This window comes from Rhinichthys klamathensis, unplaced genomic scaffold, assembly GCF_029890125.1.
Source record: "Rhinichthys klamathensis goyatoka isolate OS25496 unplaced genomic scaffold, OSU_Roscu_1.1 h1tg000269l_1, whole genome shotgun sequence".
Taxonomy (NCBI): domain Eukaryota; kingdom Metazoa; phylum Chordata; class Actinopteri; order Cypriniformes; family Leuciscidae; genus Rhinichthys; species Rhinichthys klamathensis.
This window is the reverse complement of record NW_026606789.1, coordinates 2,742,560-2,766,332: the sequence shown is the minus strand read 5'-3', so window position 1 is coordinate 2,766,332 and position 23,773 is coordinate 2,742,560. Positions and strand designations below refer to the sequence as shown.

The window sequence follows — 23,773 nt, the reverse complement described above, 5'->3', positions numbered from 1 at the left end:
CTCTGCCATGTTTTGTATGCTCATCTAAGAGACAAGACCTCATTCCTCAGATTTGTAGGCTCTGTTGGGACAGCTGGATGAATAGTGCTGCTTTAGGTGAGGTATGAGAGTTTGCAGTAGCTTGCTCTTTCTCAGAGTTGAGCTTTAAGCAGGAACAGATCTGTCACCCTGGATCCTGCCTGAGATGCGTCAAGCTGCCTCAGGGCTTCAGCTAATTGGCTGCTGGATCTCTCCAGAGGGACTTGAAGTGGTAAGGCTGGAACTTGGAAGGAGTGCTTTTGAGTGTAAGAACAGTGCACACATGTAGCCTGACTCCTATTTATTATTCAAGGTGTCCTAAGGTTAATTCAAAATGATGTCTCTTGCGATTATGTAGTGAATAAATCAGAGCCATGAACACATTAACTTAGAAAAATGGACGTACTGTATGTTGTGTAAGTGTCCGGCAGGCTAATGGTAAATGTGGTTATCATTATTTTCAGGCCATACATCTGTTTCTCTGTATTACAATGATTTATTGTGCTTTCTGAGAACACTTGCTCTCCCTTTGATAAATGTTGTATCTGTGTTCATGGCACCTTTCCAGTTTCTTCTAGATGCTTAACATCTGGAATAAGGTCCGTAAATCAGTTTCTGATAAGAAACCTGCTGTAGTTGTTGTTAGTTGAAATATTTTAGATGTTTATGTTATGAAAGGAGATTTAAACATCACTTTTCTTCTTAATTGTTTAATCTGATTTTAAGCATAATTGACTAGTCTTTTTGTTTGTATTTTTTTATTCTCAATGTGTTACCATTTTTGAGGGAAAAGCAGCTCCCTTATATGGTAATTTGTCATGAATTGGTAATATGAGCAGAAATATGACAAACAAAACATTGATCACATTTATGGTTTTAAAAACTTATTTAAAAAAAATCAGTGCTTATTATTGTACACTTTTGAATACTCAAAAACTATATAATAATTGAATCTATGTATTTTAGCTTAATTGTTTTCTGACCCTGAAACAGTTATATGGCATGTCAGGTCATGGCAGGACTTACATTTTCTAAAGGACGCAAAACATTAATCTCAAGAACTATAGCATTTTGATTATGGTTATAACACAATGAATAGAAAAATCAAAAGTGAAGTATGCCTCTCATTTATAAACCCTAATTTTAGCAGATGTGAGCGTCTAGAGTGAACAGGAAGTGGCTCAAATGGAAGATTTAAGTTTGTGTTTTTTGATGGAGAATTGATTTTTTTGGAAGTGTATGTAATATATGTTTTTAAAGCACATTGGGTCACTCAAGCTCAGAATGAAATACCGGAGCCTTAGCTTCTTTCCGCATGCTGTCATTTTGATTGATGTTGGTAATGCAAGTAATATATATACACTGAACAAAATTATAAACGCAACACTTTTGTTTTTGCCCCCATTTTTTCATGTGCTGAACTCAAAGAGCTTCTAAGACTTTTTCTATGTACACACAAGGCCTATTTCTCTCAAATATTGTTCACAAATCTGTGTTAGTGAGCACTTCTCCTTTGCCGAGATAATCCATCCACCTCACTGGTGTGGCATATCAAGATGCTGATTAGACAGATTATTGCACAGGTGTGCCTTAGGCTGGCCACAATAAAAGGCCACTCTAAAATGTGCAGTTTTATCACACATCACAATGCCACAGATGTCACAAGTTTTGAGGGAGCGTGCAATTGGCATGCTGACTGCAGGAATGTCCACCAGAGCTGTTGCACGTGATTTGAATGTTCTTTTCTCTACCATAAGCCGTCTCCAAAGGCGTTTCAGAGAATTTGGCAGTACATCCAACCGGCCTCACAACCGCAGAACACGTGTAACCACACCAGCCCAGGACCTCCAAATCCAGCATCTTCAACTCCAAGATCGTCTGAGACCAGCCATCTGGACAGTTGCTGCAACAATCGGTTTGCATAACCAAAGAATTTCTGCACAAACTGTCAGAAACCGTCTCAGGGAAGCTCATCTGCATGCTCGTCGTCCTCATCGGGGTCTCGACCTGACTGCAGTTTGTCGTCGTAACCGCCTTGAGTGTGCAAATGCTCACATTCGATGCCGTCTGGCACTTTGGAGAGGTGTTCTCTTCACAGATGAATCCCGGTTTTCACTGTACAGGGCAGATAGCGTGTATGGCGTTGTGTGGGTGAGCGGTTTGCTGATGTCAACGTTGTGGATCGAGTGGCCCACGGTGGCGGTGGGGTTATGGTATGGACAGGCGTATGTTATGGTCAACGAACACAGGTGCATTTTATTGATGGCATTTTGAATGCACAGAGATACCGAGGCCCATTGTTGTGCCATTCATCCACGACCATCACCTCATGTTGCAGCATGATAATGCACGGCCCCATGTTGCAAGGATCTGTGCACAATTCCTGGAAGCTGAAAACATCCCAGTTCTTGCATGGCCAGCATACTCGCCGGACATGTCACCCATTGAGCATGTTTGGGATGCTCTGGATTGGCGTATGCAACAGTGTGTTCCAGGTCTTGCCAATATCCAGCAACTTCGCACAGCCATTGAAGAGGAGTGGACCAACATTTCACAGGCCACAATCAACAACCTGATCAACTCTATGCGAAAGAGATGTGTTGCACTGCGTGAGGCAAATAGTGGTCACACCAGATACTGACTGGTTTTCGGACCCCCCCCCAATACATTAAAGCTGCACATTTTAGAGTGGCCTTTTATTGTGGCCAGCCTAAGGCACACCTGTGCAATAATCTGTCTAATCAGCATCTTGATATGCCACACCAGTGAGGTGGATGGATTATCTCGGCAAAGGAGAAGTGCTCACTAACACAGATTAAGACAGATTTGTGAACAATATTTGAGAGAAATAGGCCTTTCGTGTCCATTGAAAAAGTCTTAGATCTTTGAGTTCAGCTCATGAAAAATGGGGGCAAAAACAAAAATATTGCGTTTATAATTTTGTTCAGTGTATATATATATATATATATATATAAATTCAGCTGTTTCAATTGTAATGCTATTTCATAATATTGCTGTTTTTACTGTATTTTTGTTAAAAAATAAGCCTTTGTTAGCATAAGAGACTTCTTTCAAAAACATTAAAAAATAAAAATCTTACCGACCTTGCCTTTTTCTCTCAGATAAATGTAATACATTTTCCTTTTTATATCTTACTCTAAAAACTACCCCTGCTCTATAACTTGTGAAGAGAAGCCCTTAAAAAATCAGCTTAAGTCATTTCTTGTTTTGATTTACAAACCGACACAATCTATTAGAGCATGTTTATTTCTTGATTATGAAGCTTCTTCATCTGTATTCATGGATTCTAGCAGTGATGTTCTGCCAATCTCAGTTAGCAGCTTGGCTCATTGCGGATCCCCACTGTAATGTCATTAGAGTAAGCTATGCCGTTTGCACTTCATTTCTTTAGATTTTTTGCAGAGAAAAACTAAGTTGCCATTCATGTCATCTCTGTCTGCGGCATTAGTAGGCAGATGGAACTGGCGTCTATTATTATTGGTAGTATTCAATTTTTAAAAGCAATATTTTGTTTGCAGATCACTTGTGATCTCAGTTTTAAGTCAGATTTTATCCAGCTGCTTTGATCTGACTGCTCCGTGTTCGCCTTAGCTGGTGTGATATTGAATGAGCCAGAAGTCTTTGATAAAGAGCTAAGGTTTGAAGCAAAGCCACAGGAGTGAAGGTGTCGTCCCTTTCTCCTTCACCCTGAGAGATACTCACATTTCTTTAAGTAGAAGATTTAGTTTGCCAGATTTACTCTGCAGGTTGGCAAACAAACAGGCTGCTTTATGTAGCATTGGCATTCTAAGAAATTAAATTGCCCATCTAATTGCCAGCAAAGCACTTTGTTGTTTAGGATGTGCTTTTGTGTGATTAAAAATGGCAAATGTTTCATTAATTGAATGGGCTTGTTGGCTGCAGAATGCCTGTTGACATATGCTCAATGCAAAGAATTGTGGGAAAAGCTTATTTTGTTTATTTGCTGAAGTGACCCTTGAAGCCACTTATTCAGCACTGATGTCATCTTCACTCTTTTGCAAAATGAGACTATCTGTTATTCTGTTGTGTTGTGATTGCTTTATATTGAATATTTGCATGCTTTGTTTCACTGCTTAACTGTCATCTGTTATATTTAAAGCCGCCACAAAATAGAATTGCAATATTTTACTTGAGCTATTTGATTTACCGAAACAGGTGTTTGAAGGGGATCAAAATAACTCGATGTTCTTTGAAATATTGTGCACCAATGAACCATTGACAATAAGACCCAAAACATATGCTATAAAGTAACAATTTTAAGAAAATACACCATATTCATAACATCATTTGAGCACTTTTTGAAATTCATAAGATGAACAGGTAGTTTGTGTGCTTTCATCTTCATGAAGTTATCAGAATGCAACAGAAGAACAACACTCCAAGTCTTTAGTCCTCTGAGAGAAATGTCTATTTACTTTGGAAAGCTTCCCAGGCAGAAAAGTCACAGTAGGTGAGGAGAAAGCTGGGTAAAACGGATGGTCTTTGAGAGTGACGGCCTGACTGAAAATACACTATCTGGGACTGACAGATAGCTCCAACTTAAAGCCCTGTCCTCTTGCTGAGCTGAAGAGCCTGCTTTTACTGAACGATACATTAAGATGACACTTACATGAGAGCCAAAACTACTGGCAAGCTAGTGATGGACAGTCCAGCATGTGCCCTCCCTTCATATTCACTTTCTCTGGCTCTCTACTCTTGTCTGTATCCTGTCTTAGACTCTCTTGCACCCAACAGACTTATTTCCTGTCTCTCTTTGTTCAGGTTATGTGGAGTTTCAGATCTGAGAGAATACTGTAGAGCTGAGAGAATACTGAAGTTGGGAGTGGGAATACCTGCTTTACCTGCTTTGTTTGCTCCCTATTTATGCTCCTTGTGTTTGCAGTTCTGTTTGAGTTCGTTGTTATGTACTGCCCTGCCCTGCCCTGCCCTGCCCTGCCTTGCCCTGCCTTAACCTGTCCTACCCTGCCCTGTGTTTGGATCCAGAGTTTTCTCCCATGGGGTAGTTTTTATTTGTTTCTGTTTTATTTTTTATAACAAAAAAAGCCAATTGTTCTGCATCTTGAGTCTAAAAATGCAGTGCATCTTCTGCATTTTTTATCCTAATATTTATTATTCATTTCAGCTTTATTTCACATCAGAGGATTATATGTTTGTTTGGAGCATTTGACTGCACAGTGTAATGGAGAATGACTTAAGTCTTGTTCGGTTCTTCACAGAGAGCTATCAAACAATATGGCTAGAATCTTTGCAGTTATTCATCATTGCAGTATTACTGTTGTTTATAACAAACTTTATCACATTTTATTGACTGATTGTGTGTTCTTCTGTAATATTACTTCGAAGAAAGCCTTCAGTTTGTATCTCAGAGAATCCATGCACAAACAGTGGGCAGTCATGGCAGCATGCTCTGAATGTGCACCAATATGCTGAGTATAGGGCATCCCTAGAAGCACCAGGTGTATTGCTGCATCAGGCAGATAAGAAAGTCATTTAGCTCTGCTGTGATGCGTAAGTGCAACACACTCTCTGCTGGACGCCTTCTGAGATACTACACATACAGTATGACTTTCTGAATGGCCTCACTGGACATGAAAGATGATATACGTGAAATCGTCCTGCTCTATGTAGCATGATAATATCAAGGAAAGTTAGACAACCTTTTTTGTGAGTGATTTATTCATTACACGTAAGAAAAGATATATTATTTTTACAATTTATTGAATTTAGTATCTATCTATCTATCTAGTCCTCTTCTTTCTCTCTCACCTTTCTGTAGATTTGTTAGGTTCTTTCTCTCTCACCTTTGTGTAGATTTGTTAGTGATAGTGTAGGTGTTACGGAATGTGTGGCAGGATGCACAAGGATGACGATGAGGAACAGGAAACAGGAATTTATTTAACAAAAACTCAGGAACCATACAACACTCAACATTAACGAGAACAGACCAGGAATGAGGGAGAACACAGGGTTTAAATACACAGAGAACAGACTAGGTGAACAAGGCACAGCTGGGGCAAAGTAACTAGACACAGGTGAAGGGACTGAACACAAACGAGGAGCGGGGAAAACTGGGACACAGGACTGAACCAAAAGGGACAGACACCGGCTCAGGAACAGACACAAGGACAGACACAAACACAGAAACAAACATTGGTTCAAGAACTGGCTCCGGCTCAGGAACAGCAGACACTGGCTCCGGCTCAGGAACAGCAGACACTGGCTCCGGCTCAGGAACAGCAGACACTGGCTCAGGAACAGCAGACACTGGCTCCGGCTCAGGAACAGCAGACACTGGCTCTGGCTCAAAAACAGCAGACACTGGCTCAGGAACAGCAGACACTGGCTCCGGCTCAGGAACAGCAGACATTGGCTCCGGCTCAGGAACAGCAGACACTGGCTCCGGCTCAGGAACAGCAGACACTGGCTCCGGCTCAGGAACAGCAGACACTGGCTCCGGCTCAGGAACAGCAGACACTGGCTCCGGCTCAGGAACAGCAGACACTGGCTCCGGCTCAGGAACAGCAGACACTGGCTCCGGCTCAGGAACAGCAGACACTGGCTCTGGCTCAGGAACAGCAGACACTGGCTCAGGAACAGCAGACACTGGCTCCGGCTCAGGAACAGCAGACATTGGCTCCGGCTCAGGAACAGCAGACACTGGCTCCGGCTCAGGAACAGCAGACACTGGCTCCGGCTCAGGAACAGCAGACACTGGCTCAGGAACAGCAGACACTGGCTCCGGCTCAGGAACAGCAGACATTGGCTCCGGCTCAGGAACAGCAGACACTGGCTCCGGCTCAGGAACAGCAGACACTGGCTCTGGCTCAGGAACAGCAGACACTGGCTCAGGAACAGCAGACACTGGCTCCGGCTCAGGAACAGCAGACATTGGCTCCGGCTCAGGAACAGCAGACACTGGCTCCGGCTCAGGAACAGCAGACACTGGCTAAGGAACAGCAGACACTGGCTCCGGCTCAGGAACAGCAGACACTGGCTCCGGCTCAGGAACAGCAGACACTGGCTCCGGCTCAGGAACAGCAGACACTGGCTCCGGCTCAGGAACAGCAGACACTGGCTCAGGAACAGCAGACACTGGCTCCGGCTCAGGAACAGCAGACACTGGCTCAAGTGTGTTTGCAGCCCACACACACCACATGGCTTTGGCGATAATGGCCAGTGTTGCGGTCACTGAGGGCCTTAGGCGGCGCATACGTGGCGTGAGCGGTCTCTGGCTGAGCAGACCTGACGTGAACGGTCTCTGGCTGGGAAGACGTGACATGCATAGTCTTTGGCTGGGCAGACGGGACGTGAACAGTCTCTGCGTGCCTGGTGTACATCAGCAGTGAAGAGGGCTTGATGCTGGATGGAACCAGCGGCGAAGAGGGCTTGGTGCTGGACGGAACCAGCGGCAAAGAGGGCTTGGTGCTGGACGGAACCAGCGGCAAAGAGGGCTTGGTGCTGGACGGAACCAGCGGCGAAGAGGGCTTGGTGCTGGACGGAACCAGCGGCGAAGAGGGCTTGGTGCTGGACGGAACCAGCGGCGAAGAGGGCTTGGTGCTGGACGGAACCAGCGGCGAAGAGGGCTTGGTGCTGGACGGAACCAGCGGCGAAGGCTCGGCTGGGCTGGACGGAACCAGCGGTGAAGAGGGCTTTGAGCTGGGCAGGACCAGCGGCGAAGGAAGCTCTGGGCTGGATGGGATCAGTGATGGAAGCTCTGGATCTATGCTGGACGGGACCAGCTGTGAAGGCTCTGGAAGGGCGCTGGCAAGATCCTCTTCTACTGGACTGACGGTGAAGGGAGAGTCACAGCTGGCTAATACCCATTCCACAAAGGCAGCGAAGTTCCCCCGAGGCCCATCTCCAGGCAGGCGTGCTTTGGTCTCAGCGTTGAGGCCTGCCCGGAAGAACACACAGAGGCTGATGTCATCATAATGAACTAGAGGTACTAAGTCCAAATACTTCTGTGTGTGGGCCTCGAGGGACTGATCCTCCTGGGAAAGGAGAAGGATCTGGACTGCTGCAAAATCCATATGTTTAGAGGTCCGTTCTTCTGTTACGGAATGTGTGGCAGGAAGCACAAGGATGAGGAACAGGAAACAGGAATTTTTTAAACAAAAACTCAGGAACCATACAACACACTCAACATTAACGAGAACGGACCAGGAATGAGGGAGAACACAGGTTTTAAATACACAGAGAACAGACTAGGTGAACAAGGCACAGCTGGGGCAAAGTAACTAGACACAGGTGAAGGGACTGAACACAAACGAGGAGCGGGAAAAACTGGGACACAGGACTGAACCAAAAACACTAAGCAGGGGGAAACAGGACACACATGTAACAGTAGGCTAGAGAGACTCATTTCATTTTCTTTTTTACAAGAAAATGAAAGAATCCATTTTCACATTTAAGTACAAGCAAGTCGAGACACTTCTGACGCATATGACTGAAATTTATTTTTACTATGTGTTGTAGGACAATTAGAGTTTAAAATTTTGTTTTTTTTTGGCTGTTTTGGATATGTATCCTCAGACGTGCTTGGAAGCCATCCTGCCAGATCACAGCTTGCCAGAGTGAGAAACTGCTTTCCAGTTTTGTGTGTAAAATACATCATGGTCAGATTTGAGGGACAAGTTTACAGTTTATGTCAAGTTTAGCCTTACAACCAGGGCTAGGTGCTTCTATTACAGGGAAATTCTTTAGGGAAAATTATGGGTAGGGTTAGGTTTATGGGTAGGGATAGGGTTAGGACTATGTTTTTGGGCAGGAATGTTGTTCCAGGACATGTCTTACTTGGCAAAATCAAGGTGACCCAGGGAATGGATTGTGGGCGGTTCATGGGCGTATTAAAGTTGTCTCTCTCTCTCTCTCTCTCTCTCTCTCTCTCTCTCTCTCTCTCTCTCTCTCTCTCTCTCTCTCTCTCTCTCTCTCTCTCTCTCTCTCTCTCTCTCTCTCTCTCTCACACACACACACACACACACACACACACACACACACACACACACACACACACACACACACACACACACACACACACACACATACACACACACACACACACACACACACACACACACACACACACTCACTCTCACATACACATAACTTTTCCTTGCAGTTGCATGATCTGCCAGTAGGTGCCGGTGTTGCTCTGAACAGGCTGTGCAACTGACATCTCTTTAAGGATTTATTTACTAGTGTATATGCATTGATATATGAGGCATATATTTGCAAGAAAGAGAAAGATTTAGCTCTCAGCCTCAGGAGATAGAGATGAACTCTGGTTGTACTTCACCCTGTGTCTGTAGGTCTGGTCCAACTGGCACAGGAGTATCATAGTACCAAGCATCCATTATTACTATAATAGATCTTCTCTACATGGCACTAAGATCGATGGGCACGGAATATGCCAAACAGTCACTTAGTCAAGTCATTGATCCAGCACAAAGTTTCCTGGGAGGAGAGAGATCTAGTGTCTGCTGAGAAACTAAATTTGATGGTCTTCTGTTAATGAATCGTTTTAGCCTCTTATTAGCATTCTTACATCTGTCTGTCTGTTTAATATACTGTATGTAAGCAATAATATAATACTATTAGATACAATTGTTTATATACTGTATATGTAATTTAATTTTTGATTTATTCTGATTATAAATGTTTCATGTCCCCCAGTTGTTCTAGGTATGCTTGAACAACTGTCTCTTTCTGTCAGTGTTTCTGCAGTAGTGTACTGAGCTCCAGTGAAAGGGCACAGTGTGCAGGAGGCTATGGCTGCTTCCCTAGCTGGGACATGGGGTCATGTGGACGCTTCTAAAAATCCTCCAGTCAAACAGCCATCTATGGCCTCTTTAAACTTCACAAGCCTGTGACTGCCTGTGAAAAGTAGTTCTGTTTGTTTTTTCCCCTTTCTGAAACAAGATCTAGACACATATAAAATAAAAGTTTTATGAGTTAAGTATTGGAGGAGGTAATCTTGTTTTAATGTAGCTGGCATGTGGTGTGTAAGTCTGATATAAAATGAAATGCAGGCAAAGATAGGCTGTAGATAATTACCAGCACAATTACCCTCTAAATACCTCTCCCTTGAAAACATCTCTTCTCCAGTTGAAATAGTCTTAGCCATGGTTGAACCTCTTTTATATGATGTGGCCATAAGCAAGGTGTTTATCATGAGACAGAGTAAATGTTATGGTGTAATTAACCCTCCCGCCTGAGGGGAAGTAAGCTGAACCTTTTCACGCCACAGGATCAACAGCTCATAAACAACTACACCACTGTCTGCACTTTATTCATTTTAGCTGAAAGCAGATCTTTGATAGACCCATGCTTTTTAAAGTCTCTATGTTATTTCAGGAGTTTTCAGACTCCAACCTGTGAATTTTCGCCTAGACTCTGATCCGACATGTTATAAGTTCACAGTTCATATTAGTCCCTTGGTCTCACACTCACAAATCCCATTTGCTCAGGTGCTGTGAAGGACATGAGAGTTTATTGGCTTGTGAATGGGAGTTGCCATGTTCATTTGTTTGAGATGTGACTGATATGGCTTCAGTTTGCCCCTCAAACAATAAGCATTCACTTTGGAGCATCTGGGTCTGTCTTAAGCCTTGATATGATGAACAGCGGTGGCCCTAAGCAGAAAAATAAGAGCTGCGTAAACAGTATTCGCGTCTGATCAATGTCTACCTGGCAGTTTATTCCCTAAGAGCAAATGTCTTTGAGCTGAGAGCAGCCATCTGAGTCAGTGAGGACAGCCTGTCTACTCTGTGGGCGGATTGACAATATATCATAGGGCACGTCAGGGCTTTCATGTAGCTGAACTTTCTTTAGATACGTAAATCTCAATGAATTGAGGCTACAGAATTTTGGCTACAAATATATGTATATATGTGTATCACTAATTATAAACCGCATATTTTAAGTTTAAACAAACATTCTTGCCTAAAAAATACAACAACATAGTATTTGTAAAATTATAGTGGGTTTGCTCCTATAGATGTACAAAGACGGTGCACTCCTATTATTTATAAATGGGAGAAACTGCAACACGCAATTTGGCGGACAATTCACACTGCACGGACAAATGGCAATGGCAACAAACACGTTTGTTGGGTTTTGTCAGATCAGTGTGTTACCCCTGTCAGCGTCTGTTACCATTGGTTGGGGTTTGATTTCACCCTACTGAACATGTTCAATCAGCGTTTGTCAGTGTCTGTTGGGGCAGTGTGAACATGACAGTTATTTTTCATAAAATTAAAAGTCCAACGGCCAACTTGTTTGTTGGTGTTTGTCTGTGCTGTGTGAATTTGCCTTACAAGAGCCACTCGATTTGTCGCAATATCATTGCGTCACTGCAGCTGCTAGAAACTTTGGTTCCTATAGAAACCTGATACCCACGCTTAGGACTGCACATGCGGATTAGCTGGTCTAGCTTTTTTTAACGCTATTTGAGCATAAGAAACATACTGGTGATACTGGTAGAATATCGCATGGCTGAAAAAGACCTCTTAGCCAATCAGATTCAAGGACCAGAAATAACTGTTGTATATATGTTAAACAAACACACACACACACACACACACACACTCACACAGCCTATACACGGCCTATACACTGCCAATATTAGCATGCTACATGGAAAAAACAAAACAAAAACATGCAACCAAAAAATCTAAATGGTAACACTTTAGTTTAGGGTCCAATTCTCACTATTAACTAGTTGCTTATTAGCATGCATATTACTTGGATATTGGTTGTTTATTAATTAAAGCACATATTAAAGGTACAATATGTAAGAATTTTGTATCAAAATATCCAAAAACCACTTGAACAGTGTTATATATTTCTTTCAATTGTGTACTAACATTATCCTAAATGTTTCCAAGACTTTATAAATTCAGGGAAATTCACAATTTTAAATAGTGCCCGTCCCTTGTCACTTGTCGCCTGTCAATGACATAATATCCGCGTTATCCCTGGTTTCCGCTTGTACTGCCATAGTAACCATGGCGACAGACGTGGACAACTGCGTAATGTCTAGCGGCACACTGTTTTTGTTTCGTTCAAACATTATGGACCATGGCAAGCAGACTTTGGGGACAAAAGGAGAAATAAAATGAGGATCAATATCAGCGTGGCGTTTTCGAGATACCGAGAGCTCCACGTCCGCGACAAACTTGGACTTGACAGAGCTTCACGACTTGACTAGACGCCGCTCTTGTATGTACTTTATTAGACAGGTGAGCAACTGTACATAAAAATAATTAATGTTATATAGCTCAACATGATGAAATCTTAGAATATGATCAGTATGTTATTCTGATGTTGATCTAGCTTACTGCTAGTCTCATATAGCCAACAAACTAACACATAGAATAACATTATAACTTTCAACTCACTCAAATGCAGTGTAACGTTAGACTAAGTTAAACAGCGCTGCGTTACCTCACAAGTTTAATTCGTCAAATAAACTGACCAGTTTGAGTAATAATTCAGCACTTGCGGGTAGTTCGGTAGAATTAAATGTCCTCATTCCTTTATATATCCGCGGGACTTGCGTGTGGCGCTGATATCTGTCTCTCATTAGCAAATGATGTATTTATAGATAAAGCCCTGCTTTATACCACAGTCATGTTAAAATGTTTACTGGATGTGTTTTGTGTGCAGTTTTGCTAGTTCCTTTGAATCAATTGAAAAATGCCAAGTAGCCATTTTGTCGAGCATGCTGTCGTGAACCTGGATTTTGCAGATGAATCAGCAGTTTAACACTCTTGTCATTGAGGTTTCAGCCGCTGGCTAGATGTGTCAGACCGTCTGAGTTTGAGAACAGCACGTCAGGGACGATAAGGACTATCTCTGAGGAGATCACAGCTTTTGTGTTCTTTTGGAAGCCTGTGTGCCATCCACTCCTGATAAAGGACAAAAACATGTACCAGCAAAAGTCGAAGAAGACTCTAAACTGCTAGGCAGATAAATCCTGAAACTCAGCCATGAGACAGGGCAACTGTGTGCTGCTTAATAATCAGAGAGGCATACTGCCAGACTCAGACTTCAATCCCACAAGACCTTATGTGCGAAGCAAGTCACTTAATGACTGACCTACAGATAAACTTCACCTTTGACTGTGTCCAAGGCTCAAGGAGTATGTGCAGTTAGGTAAATAGTTAAGTGACTTTGAAAAAGAACACAACTCTGTGTCAACAGTGGACAAACACTTTTGTTTGAGCAGCTGTTTTTAGGAGACACACGATCCCTGAAGTGTGTATTTTGTTCTCCATAAGCGTCACCAGTAATGATTTTTGGGATGCATTATATGCAACCTAAGTTTTTAGAGATTTTATTTTTAATTAACTTACTTTACTTAATATACAGTATACTGTGCAAAAGTCTTAGGCACATTAGTATTTCCACAAAGAAAAAAATGTTTTTAAGCCAGTTATTTATATATTTTGCTATAGTGTGTAAGTAGGAAATATCAGTTTACATTTCCAAACATTCCTTTTGCCATTAATTGCAATAATCCAGTGAGATTTGTGTATGCACAAGGAGTCTGACATCAGCCAGCCTGCTCCACACAGAGAAATGATCCCACCATCATCATATATTTTAAATAAATATAAAATATAAATATTCATTTTTAAGCTGTTTACCTAATTCATGTTTAAAATGTAGTTAAATATAACAGCATATAATGCTTCTATCTATCTATCTATCTATCTATCTATCTATCTATCTATCTATCTATCTATCTATCTATCTATCTATCTATCTATCTATCTATCTATCTATCTATCTATCTATCTATCTATCTATCTATCTATCTATCTATCTATCTATCTATCTATCTATCTATCTATCTATCTAGCTCCATTTCTGCCTGTTTACAATAGCACTAAAGGAAGATATGAATGAGAAGTGGGGACCAGTTACCGGGGCGACTGAAAGTGGACAGAGACAGCCTCTCAGTCCCTTATTTGCCAAGGAGGCGTGAGAGAGAGGGAGCCAGGGGAGTGGAAAGGAAGGACAGCGTGCTGCATGTGTACAGTTACACACAAAAACACACAGTCACAGACTACTCAGTCAGTCCAGGGAGACAGAGGCAGTGCTGGTGTCTCTGTAGAGTTCTGTCTCTCTGTTTTGCACTCAGCTGTATCCATTAGCCAAGATGCCGCAGAGAAAGAGGAGTTTCACTTTTGGAGCGTACGGCGGGTAAGAGCAAACGCTGTTTACCAAAACATTCACATTCACATTCACATTCACTTTTCTCTTCTTACTCTGTGATGTGAAGTGTGATTATAAATAATCTGTCAGGATATCAGCCACTGATGTTACAGTCTCGGTAGGGAGATTTGATAACGGCATGTTTGAATGCTAATGCATAGTAAAAGCAGTAGCACAGTGTAATCGCAACATGCAGACTTGATTTCATCACTGGTATATATTTGAATTATATATCTGAATGACAGGACTGCTCTCTCAGAGTGCAATGCATTACGTCGGCTCTGAACTGCTCTCCTGCAAGTAAACCATGTTATTAAAGGCCATTATAACTGAGAGTGTAATTGAGTTTGGATTGAATTAGACACTGCGGTTGACTGAAGCAGACATGCATCCATGCAGAAACCTTGTGTCTGCGAAGCAACCAGGGAGGTTAACATAATCACAAGCTGTTTGCCTTATCAATCCGGCCTTGAGAATTCGATTAAGCCCTCATTAAGTGATCTGTTGATTCAGTATGGAGGAATTCAAACCTGAGTTTCTGTTCGACTGAATACCCCACAGACTCCAGTGAGATTCCTCTGCCTGTTAAAGGATCCTGTCTGCTCAACAGGTGCAAGGCTGCCATATTTCAGCTCTGTGTTGTCAAGGACAAGTGTTATCTGTGCCTGCATAGCTGATCTGATCAGACCTGTCCCACCAGGACTGTCCTTAAATAGATGCATGGATTTCCAATCAAAGGTTTAGACACATTTGACTGAATTTATTTGCCATGGTCGGTTGATCTATAGGTGTATGCTTAAATGCTTGAAAATTGTTTTGGAGACCATTATAATTTGTGCCTGCACATGAATTTCTTTACAAAACACAAATCTTTATATACATCTATATATATATATATATATATATATAAGTTAAACACTTTAATTCATGTATGAGTAATACAAGTTATTTAAAAAATATCCTTAAATGTCAAATGTAAAATAATAAGTTAATCTCTTTTCGTATTGGAAATTAAATAGACATTTCAAATAAATTAATTGCAACTAAATAATATTTTATGGTATGCATTTTAAAACAATAATAAAAGAGTGCAACTGATGGTGTATGCAGCACTTTAAATGGCAGCTTGTACTTTTAAGTGTGTTTGCTTCTCTGACTTTGTTGATGGAAGGAAATTATCCGTATTGATCCTTTTTTTCATTTCGCTCAGTAAATTGTCTTTGGCTGTGTTTTGACATTTTCTTGGTCCTGAAGATTGCGAAATCTAAAAGACATCATTGAAAATTGCAATGGGTGTAGATAACAACAGATTTGCTTGCTGGTGATTGGTGTTTACATGGCCTCATGAACATGCACCTCTTTACAGAACCTAGACAAACACTGAATAACTCATGTGGTGTGATGTGTTCTGTGATGTAGCTTCCTCACAAGACATTAAGAGTTACAGAACTGATTCCACTAGCCTTTGTTAGAATGAGTATATATTATGCAGGTTCGTTCAGGATGCGCATCTGCATGTGGAGGCTCCCCTCAGGTGACCTCAGAATGAGAGATGGAATCATTTTCTAAATTAAGTCTGGTGATGCTATGCTAGCCCATCTCTCTGGCCTCATTGACTCTTAATGGAGTCTAATGAAATAAACAGCAGACCCAGACTTTGTCCCAGATCATGAAATGCTTTTTCTTTTCGTCTTTCTCTCTCCCTCACTTTGGCACCTGGGTTGAGTCATAGGACTTGACTCCAGAGCTCTGAAAAAAGACTCGAAGTGGACCTTGTTTAGAAACAGCCATCTGGAAAAGCTACTTGTTTTGCAACCAGTGGTGCCGATCGCTGGTTCTTGGAGGTCAGCAGATTCTTTATGCCCAATTTCAGTGTTCCAGTGGGGCAAAGAATGGGGCAGGAAGCGAAGCAAACCGAAGTGGCTTGGAAAGACGAACGACTTGAGTAGAAAAATGGCTCTTTATTCATGCCATTTTCCTTTGATTCTGCCATGTTGGTTTGGACTTGTTTTCCATTACCACAAATATAATGCAGATTTTAGTTAAATGACAAAGATTAAAGGTGCTTGTCAGCATTTGTTTTTCTAATGGCATTTTGAAGAGGCAGCTGAACAGTTTTCATGAGGTTTTTGTTTTGCATTACAAAGACCACGTGTGCACCTCTCAATGGTCTGTGACCACTCATCCACCTCTCTCAGGAAGGTCGCTAAACCAACACTAAACCCCTCTGTCCTTCCTCTGATCTTCATCTGAATTTACAGTCACGTTCACATTCAGCGGCTGTATCGAAGACGTGACTGAAGATGGCTGGATTAATTTAAGTGTTATTTGAGGAGACAAAGACCGTTGATTAGTTCTGAAGGGCAGCTGTTAGGCGCTTCCTGTACATCACATAGATGGCTGTAATGACACATAACTCATTTTCAGCAGGGGAAGTTATTAAGAATGAATTGCACCTGATAATAGCATTGTTTTTTTACCACACACTGTCTTGCTTTAGTGCCCAATTTTCTAAACTGAATTTACCATCATATCGTCATCATTTGATGAATTAGTACTAGAATTGGTCGATAAACAATATACACAAACTTCCATTGTGTGTGTGTTGTTGTTTTTTTGTGTGAATTTGGTACAATCTATAATATGTTTTTTTTTTTATTCAATATTTAATTGTATATATCATTTCCTTTATTTTTACACTTAGATCATATGGTTGCTGTCATCTAACACTCAGTTAAAGTTCATCTTTAAAAAATGCTAATAATTTAATAACACTGGTAATCTCAAATACTGTATGTTAATTTTGTGATGTCTAAATTCAAATGTATCATTTTAAATGGTTGATTATTTTATTTTAATAAAATAAACTGTTCTACTGCCTACTGTTCAAAGTTCGGAGTCAATACAATTTGTTTTACATAAATTAAGTATATTTCGCAAGGATTCATTCAAATTGATCAAAAGTGATAGAAAAGATATTTATAACCTTTTCTGAAGGATCATGTGACACTGGAAACTTTTAGTGAAGGTTGTGGAAAATTCCGCTTTGCATTACAGAAATAAATTACATTTTAAAATATATTCAAATAGAAAACAGTTATTTTATATTTTAATAATATTTCACAATATTACTGTTTTACTGTGTTTTTGATCATACAAATCAAGCCTTGGTGAGCATAAAATAATTATTTCAAAGACAAAAAAATCTTACCAACCCTAAACTTTTGAACGGTAGTGTTTGACAAAATGGTATAGATATCAGCCGTTTATTGATTATCTGCCATAATGTGAAAATAATTGTATTTTATATAAATATATAAAATAATTATAAATATTATGCTGCTTTCTTAGGGGCAGTTTACATAACACGGTTTTCAACTAAAAACAGATATGTTTTATGGGTTTTGAGCGTATGCCATTATTATCTCCATGTAAACTTAACAACGGGAATTTGTGAAAACGGTGACGTCATGGGTATTACGTGTTCAGTCTATAGGCGCGCAGTTTTTCTTTACAAAGTGACATCGGACACTACTGGCCTGGCATGCGTAATACTGTATTTTTAGTAGTTTTCGCGGATCCATGTGAACAGGGATCTTTTTGACGTTGTTGTGCAATGCAAAGGAAACGTACCCTCAATCAGTACTGAGCCTAATTTACATTTATTTAGTGATTTCACCCCAAGACCCTAGGTCAAATTTACAAATGTCCCGGCTCTGACTGTCACACGTTTGATGCATTCCAACCCTCTGTGTCACATGACAGGTGCTGCTGCTGTCTTGATGAGTCTCTGCACCTGTGCTGTTGTGTAACACACAAATGTGGACATCACAGCTAGGCGACACACTTTGCTGAAACCTGAAGAACTGCGAGACAGTCTGTATGTGTTAAGGCACCCGTATGCATTCATCTGGCTGTCACATTGTAGACTCGCGGCTGGTACCGATGCATGTGTCTTCAGCGTCTCAGTACAGTACACCCACTGTACTGTTACTCTTTACTGTCTTTCAATGGCTACTTTCAGATGTTGTATGTTGACATCTGAGCTTACACTGGATATCGAGTCCTGCTTTGATTTTCATATTACGTATATATCATTCAAACAAGATTCATTATTTAACAAGAGCACTGACACTCAAAGCATACACGTGGTCTTTTTTGCTGGGGTATCTTTCCTCTGTGTTCCAGAGTTATGAAAAATTGATGGGCGTTTATGTAACGTTCTTGTTATGGTACACAGTATTTTGGCATTGACTAGAGGGCCGTTCTCTTAGTTAACTTGATCCTGTTCCCCAGACAGGAGGTGTAACTCCTTCCTCCTTAAACACTCACATTCTGAGATATTATATAGTGTCTGTCAACACTGACAAACTGTTTCCCCACAAGACACTTGCATCATTTCTTAAAACAAACCAGAATGTGGAGTTTGAAAAGAAACATCTTTTTTTTTTCTGCTGTGTTATCTCAAAAATGTCTCATGTTTACTATATTGAGAGCGTTATACTCTACCCAGAGGTCGCGTTAGACTTTAGCATTGTCATTTTGACGGACAGGGTCGTAAAAATTCTGTCATAATCTATTACTGGCCTACACGTCATTTTAATTTTCATATTTCAATTATATGAAAATTAGACCTTTAACAGCTTATGTTTTTGTTCACATTTTCATTGTTATTCACGCACTTACAGGACAAGCGTATGCATTTATTTATTTATGAAGTGAAAGTTGAACAGAGACTGCGTCACTTTTCAGTTTTCATCATAAATGTTTGTCCAATAAATTGCAATAAGCTTTGTTTCTTTTCATATGAAACAAAATCTCCGCTTTCAAATTCTATAATTTTTATTACAAAATTCGAACAAATACCTTTTAATGTGGCCAAAGTGCGGCAGAGCAAAGTCCATATGAACCGATCATCTCTTCCTCTTTACTGCGCTACAGCACAAAATAGACGAGCAAAATAGATAAATATCTCGGGATATTTTGAAAGATACAGTAAAACTTATTGAAATCCGTATCATGTCTCTTGTAATCACCTTCCCCGGCTCCACCTGTATAGATCTGCTACGGGTAATTCATGTATGCTATATTGTAGAGCAGCAGCAGGTCTTACTTGCTCACAGCAGAGTGTTGGGCATGTATTGACAATAGCAAGTCCTGTACTTGCTCTGCGGCAGCAGCAATAACCAACAGCAGCAGCGTAGCAGATCTATTCCACCAAGACAAAACATATCAACATTATATCCATTACCATGCCAAATACTCTGAGAGTTGTCATGACAGAAATTTATTTTCCATCCATTCCATCCATCTATTCATAAAGTACATAAACTTTACATAAACTTTAATGCACACTTTATTTGTTTTAATTATTTATTTTGTATGCATTTATTTTTATTTTCTCATTCCTTTTGAGATGACCTGAACCATAATTGGACGGGGCTTGCGAATTGTGAGTTCTAAATTATAAATGACATCCAGCAGATTCGTTGTGCTCTCTACTCCAGTAGCCCTGAAGTGTTCGAAACATGATTTATTATGCGCCTGCACCATGTTGCTGTACCACAGGGATCATACGATAAGACGTGATGGTCAACGAGCTTGTGTTAGAGCCAAGTCAGCTTTACTATCAGATTCAGTAAGTTATTTGATCCTGTGTAGCTCCACTAAAATATCCTTTACGGTCTCAAATATTGACAGTCTCCGTTGTATCTCATACTGCACCCCTCAGTCACTCAGAAACTTTTATTGCAGTGTTATAAATTTAAGCTAACACAACCTTCTCGTTTCATATTGTGTGCACCTGCAGAGGTTTGAGGGCAGCAATAGTACATTATTAAATTAATTCAGAAGATTATTCAGACAGAAAGAGCTCCCGGCTCTCCATAAGGTTCAGAAAACCCTCAAGTTTATGCTCAGAATCCCAGTGATGAATTATACATCTTTTCTCTTGTTCCGCAGTAGAAAGGAACGCATAGACTTCCACATACTGATAAGTTCAGTATGATTATGCATTATCTATGTTGTTCATGATGTGCTTGCAATTAAAAAGCAATCCTTCCAAATAACCTGCTCATTTATTCACGAAGCGCAACATTCAGGAGGAAGAAAACTTCCTGACGTTGATAAGATTAAATTCAGTGTGAACTGTTGAGTCACATTTTCAATTAATTTATAGTCGCAGATATTTCATTTACAATATTTGTGAAAGAATTTCAGTGTCAAAAGATCATTCATATATTCAGGCAATTATTTGGCTTAGTGTGCATTTAATACGTCTGTAAATTTTAGCCTGCTAATGACTTAAATTTATCACGTACGCTGTTGAACTGTAATCCTCTGCGGCTATTTTGGCTCAATCGAAGGCTTTGCTTCATAGTTTTACCACACCCAGACTCAATTTCCTTTATGGGGATTCTTTGTAACAGGAGAGGAGGTTAACATGAGTCCAAAGGATGAAAATATCAAGTTTTATGATTCTCCTCTGGGCTGCATGATGGGAGTTCTGATATATCCTCATCTTTTTTTTATTGTCATCACTGATTTGTGAACATTTGGCAAGTTCATAAACATTGAAAATCCCATGAATGTAGCAAACAATAAAATGTCTAGATCTGTCACATAATTTACACACAGGTTGATGGTACCAGTGTTCCCTGCAGGCTTCAATAGTTTGAATCTCTCGTGGTCTATTCAGTGATGTGCCGTTTATGTGTTTGAACTACTGGGGCTTTTACTGTTTATTTGCGGATATGAGACGAAGCTAATTAAACCGGAGTGACTGTGAGCGTCCCTGCAGCACAAACGTCAGGACTGACAGTAATTATGCTTTGTAATCTACATACAGGAAGTCTATCTCCTTTTGTCAGTCTGATTGTGTGGATTTGTTTGATGTTTGTGGACTGGTCTTATAAATGGATAAAAGCATAAAATAAAAACCTACCACCAAAAAAAAAAAAAAAACAGCTGTTGAGTTCGTTAGTTCACTGTAACAAAATGAGTGTAATTTTAACTGTAAAATATTGTAAAATGTACAAGTAAAAAAGGCAAATCAAATTTTGAAATGGAAAAACTGTAAACTGACATTCCCAGAATCCTGTGTGTGACACTTCACATTTAAAAGTATTTAATTTGAATAATTATGTTTCTTAGTTTATCACATTCTGTTGTTTAATGAATGTTGTTGCATTATTTTAATGTCAGGTGTGTTAGCTTGAATGACTCTATGCACCTTCGGTATAGTGTAATTCAGCTTGTGGAAAGGCTATTGTGATGAACTTCTTCATGATTCTTCATGTGGCTTCTTCATTTACCACCTGCATTATTATGGTGGTTGTCACTCAGTATATGTTAAAGGTACAAAATTGATTTTAGTAGCAGTGTGTGTTTTTGGATTTACCCGGTTTAAATAGCAATTTTTCTATTTGTAAATTACAGTTTTATACTGTAAAATTTACAGGTTGTTCTGTAAATATGTTTACATTTTTACTGTATTTTTTACAGATTGGATTTTTTTTTTAACAGGATTTTTACAAACAAGTGTTGCTCAAAACCTGGTCGAGAATATTTGTGTACAGTTGAAAGAACTTATTATACCTTATAGTATTATACCCAAAAATGAAAACATAAAAATACAAATTTGAATAAAATATGGTAATTTGTGAGTCATTACGTCTATTTGAATGTAATTGGTTCTTTGATGTCTCATGACCAATCATCACTCATGTCAAACCTGATGCATGTCGCCAAATTTGATTTGAGAGTTACTCTAACGTCCAAAACTTTGGGGTCGAAATGAATACTTTTATTCAGCGAGGACATATTAAATTGATCAAAAACTGGGAGTAAATACATTTATAATGTTGTAAAAAAATTCCAATAAATGCTGTTCTTTTGAAATGTATATTTATCAAAGAATCCTAAAAAAATATATGTATTTTTTATATATATAGCAGCATGAAAATCATCATTTCCAAAGTCATTTCCATTTAGACCCATACAAGGTTGGAACGACATGAGAGTAATGATCTTTTAACTAGTTTTAGTGAAGTGTGAACCAAAGGCGCATACTTTAGGCTTGGTGCCTGAAGGCAACAGAGCCTTGAGCCAAGGTCTTCACTGTTGGGTCACCTACATTCAGTGGAAAAATTTAGACAGCCTAATGTGTTTCAGTTTGGCTGAGGGTTAATTACTGAACCTACTGAACTGTTACCAGGGTTCATTTTTGTTCCGATAATGAAACCGTGAAACAAAATCTCTCTTTAACTGAGCGATGGATCTTTTATCATACTTTTCAAATGACTTGGATTAAGGAAGCTATCTTTTGTCTCCCTTTGTAGTACACAAACAATATGGAACAAAAAAAACAAGCTATGAGTCAGAGTGTAGCTGTAAATGAAATAAAGCTGTGACATGATGTGAGGATCTTCGGTGTGAGGATCTTTCTTCTTAGCAAAAGGCTGTGCTGTTTTTAAGCTTCCTTGCATCATGAGAACTACGATCTTGTGACTGACTATTATATTCATTATAAATGGGGGAAAAAATAAAGATTTGTGGCACATTATAATTTCTAGCATTATCAAGGCAAAATGTTGATGTATTTTCAATGCTAGCCAATGCATACAGTGTTCAAAGACACATTCACAGAGAGGGTGAATTGCGGAAACAATGACCTCCCCTTTTGAAACCACACACTGCTTCTGCTTTGTCAATAGCATCAAACATGTATGGACTTGAGGTGAGGATATACTATAAATAAGCAGGAAATTTAGTTTTGTATTTTAGCACTGTACCTCTGTGGAAATGTCCTTTGATGTACTTGACTCTGAGTGCCACTAAAGGGGTCAGCGTTTAACATCAGCTGTCTTATTTGAAAAGAGTGGCTGTCAGAGGACAATCAACATCTGTGACATCGATTGTCCTCTTGTCTATTATGAGGAGGTGAGGCAGGATAGCAAATTCAAAGCCCACTGCTGTCAACAAAACACACACACACACACACACACACACAGTAGTGATGCTTTCGGTCCATTTACATTATGTTAGTGCTTTTGTGTCTAAGAGCAACAACCCTGCATCTATTTTTGGCTCCGGGTCAGGAATACCTCAGATGTTAGCTGGTATAGTATGAATCCTGATAGTATGCAGCCTAATCCATGACAGAGAGGTTCTCGAAAAGATGGATTGCCATAAAGCTGGCTGGGGACTGTACCGCCTGTCTGACTGAACGGGGGGATGTGCACTTAAAGTAAAACACACTGGAGATGAGAATATCTAAATATCAGCAGGGGAAACACATAGAGAACAACTGAGATGTCTGGAAACATATATATATATATATATATATATACGCACAGCATATATATATATATATATATACAGTATATATATATATATGTGTGTGTGTGTGATACATACATACATATATATATATACACACACACACACATATACCCTTTTGAAAAAAACCTACTCCAAATTGTATTTAAAATAC

The 23,773-nt window shown here is 39.9% G+C and overlaps 1 protein-coding gene across 9 annotated transcripts in view; it reads left to right on the top strand.

The window, feature by feature from the left end:
- The window catches only part of rap1gapa (RAP1 GTPase activating protein a), a 105,125-nt gene that overhangs the window by 7,574 nt on the left and 73,778 nt on the right, over positions 1 to 23,773 (top strand). For 3 of the 9 annotated variants that reach the window (XM_056268142.1, XM_056268146.1, XM_056268143.1), the window contains exon 1: positions 14,127 to 14,268. The exons of 1 other annotated variant lie outside the window; for it this stretch is intronic. In XM_056268142.1, the coding sequence (XP_056124117.1) occupies positions 14,225 to 14,268 (44 nt within the window). In that variant the 5' untranslated portion in view covers positions 14,127 to 14,224. Of the gene's footprint in view, positions 1 to 14,125; positions 14,269 to 23,773 lie in introns of those variants that run through there. 5 more of the 9 variants (XM_056268150.1, XM_056268147.1, XM_056268144.1 and 2 more) reach the window with 3 other exon arrangements.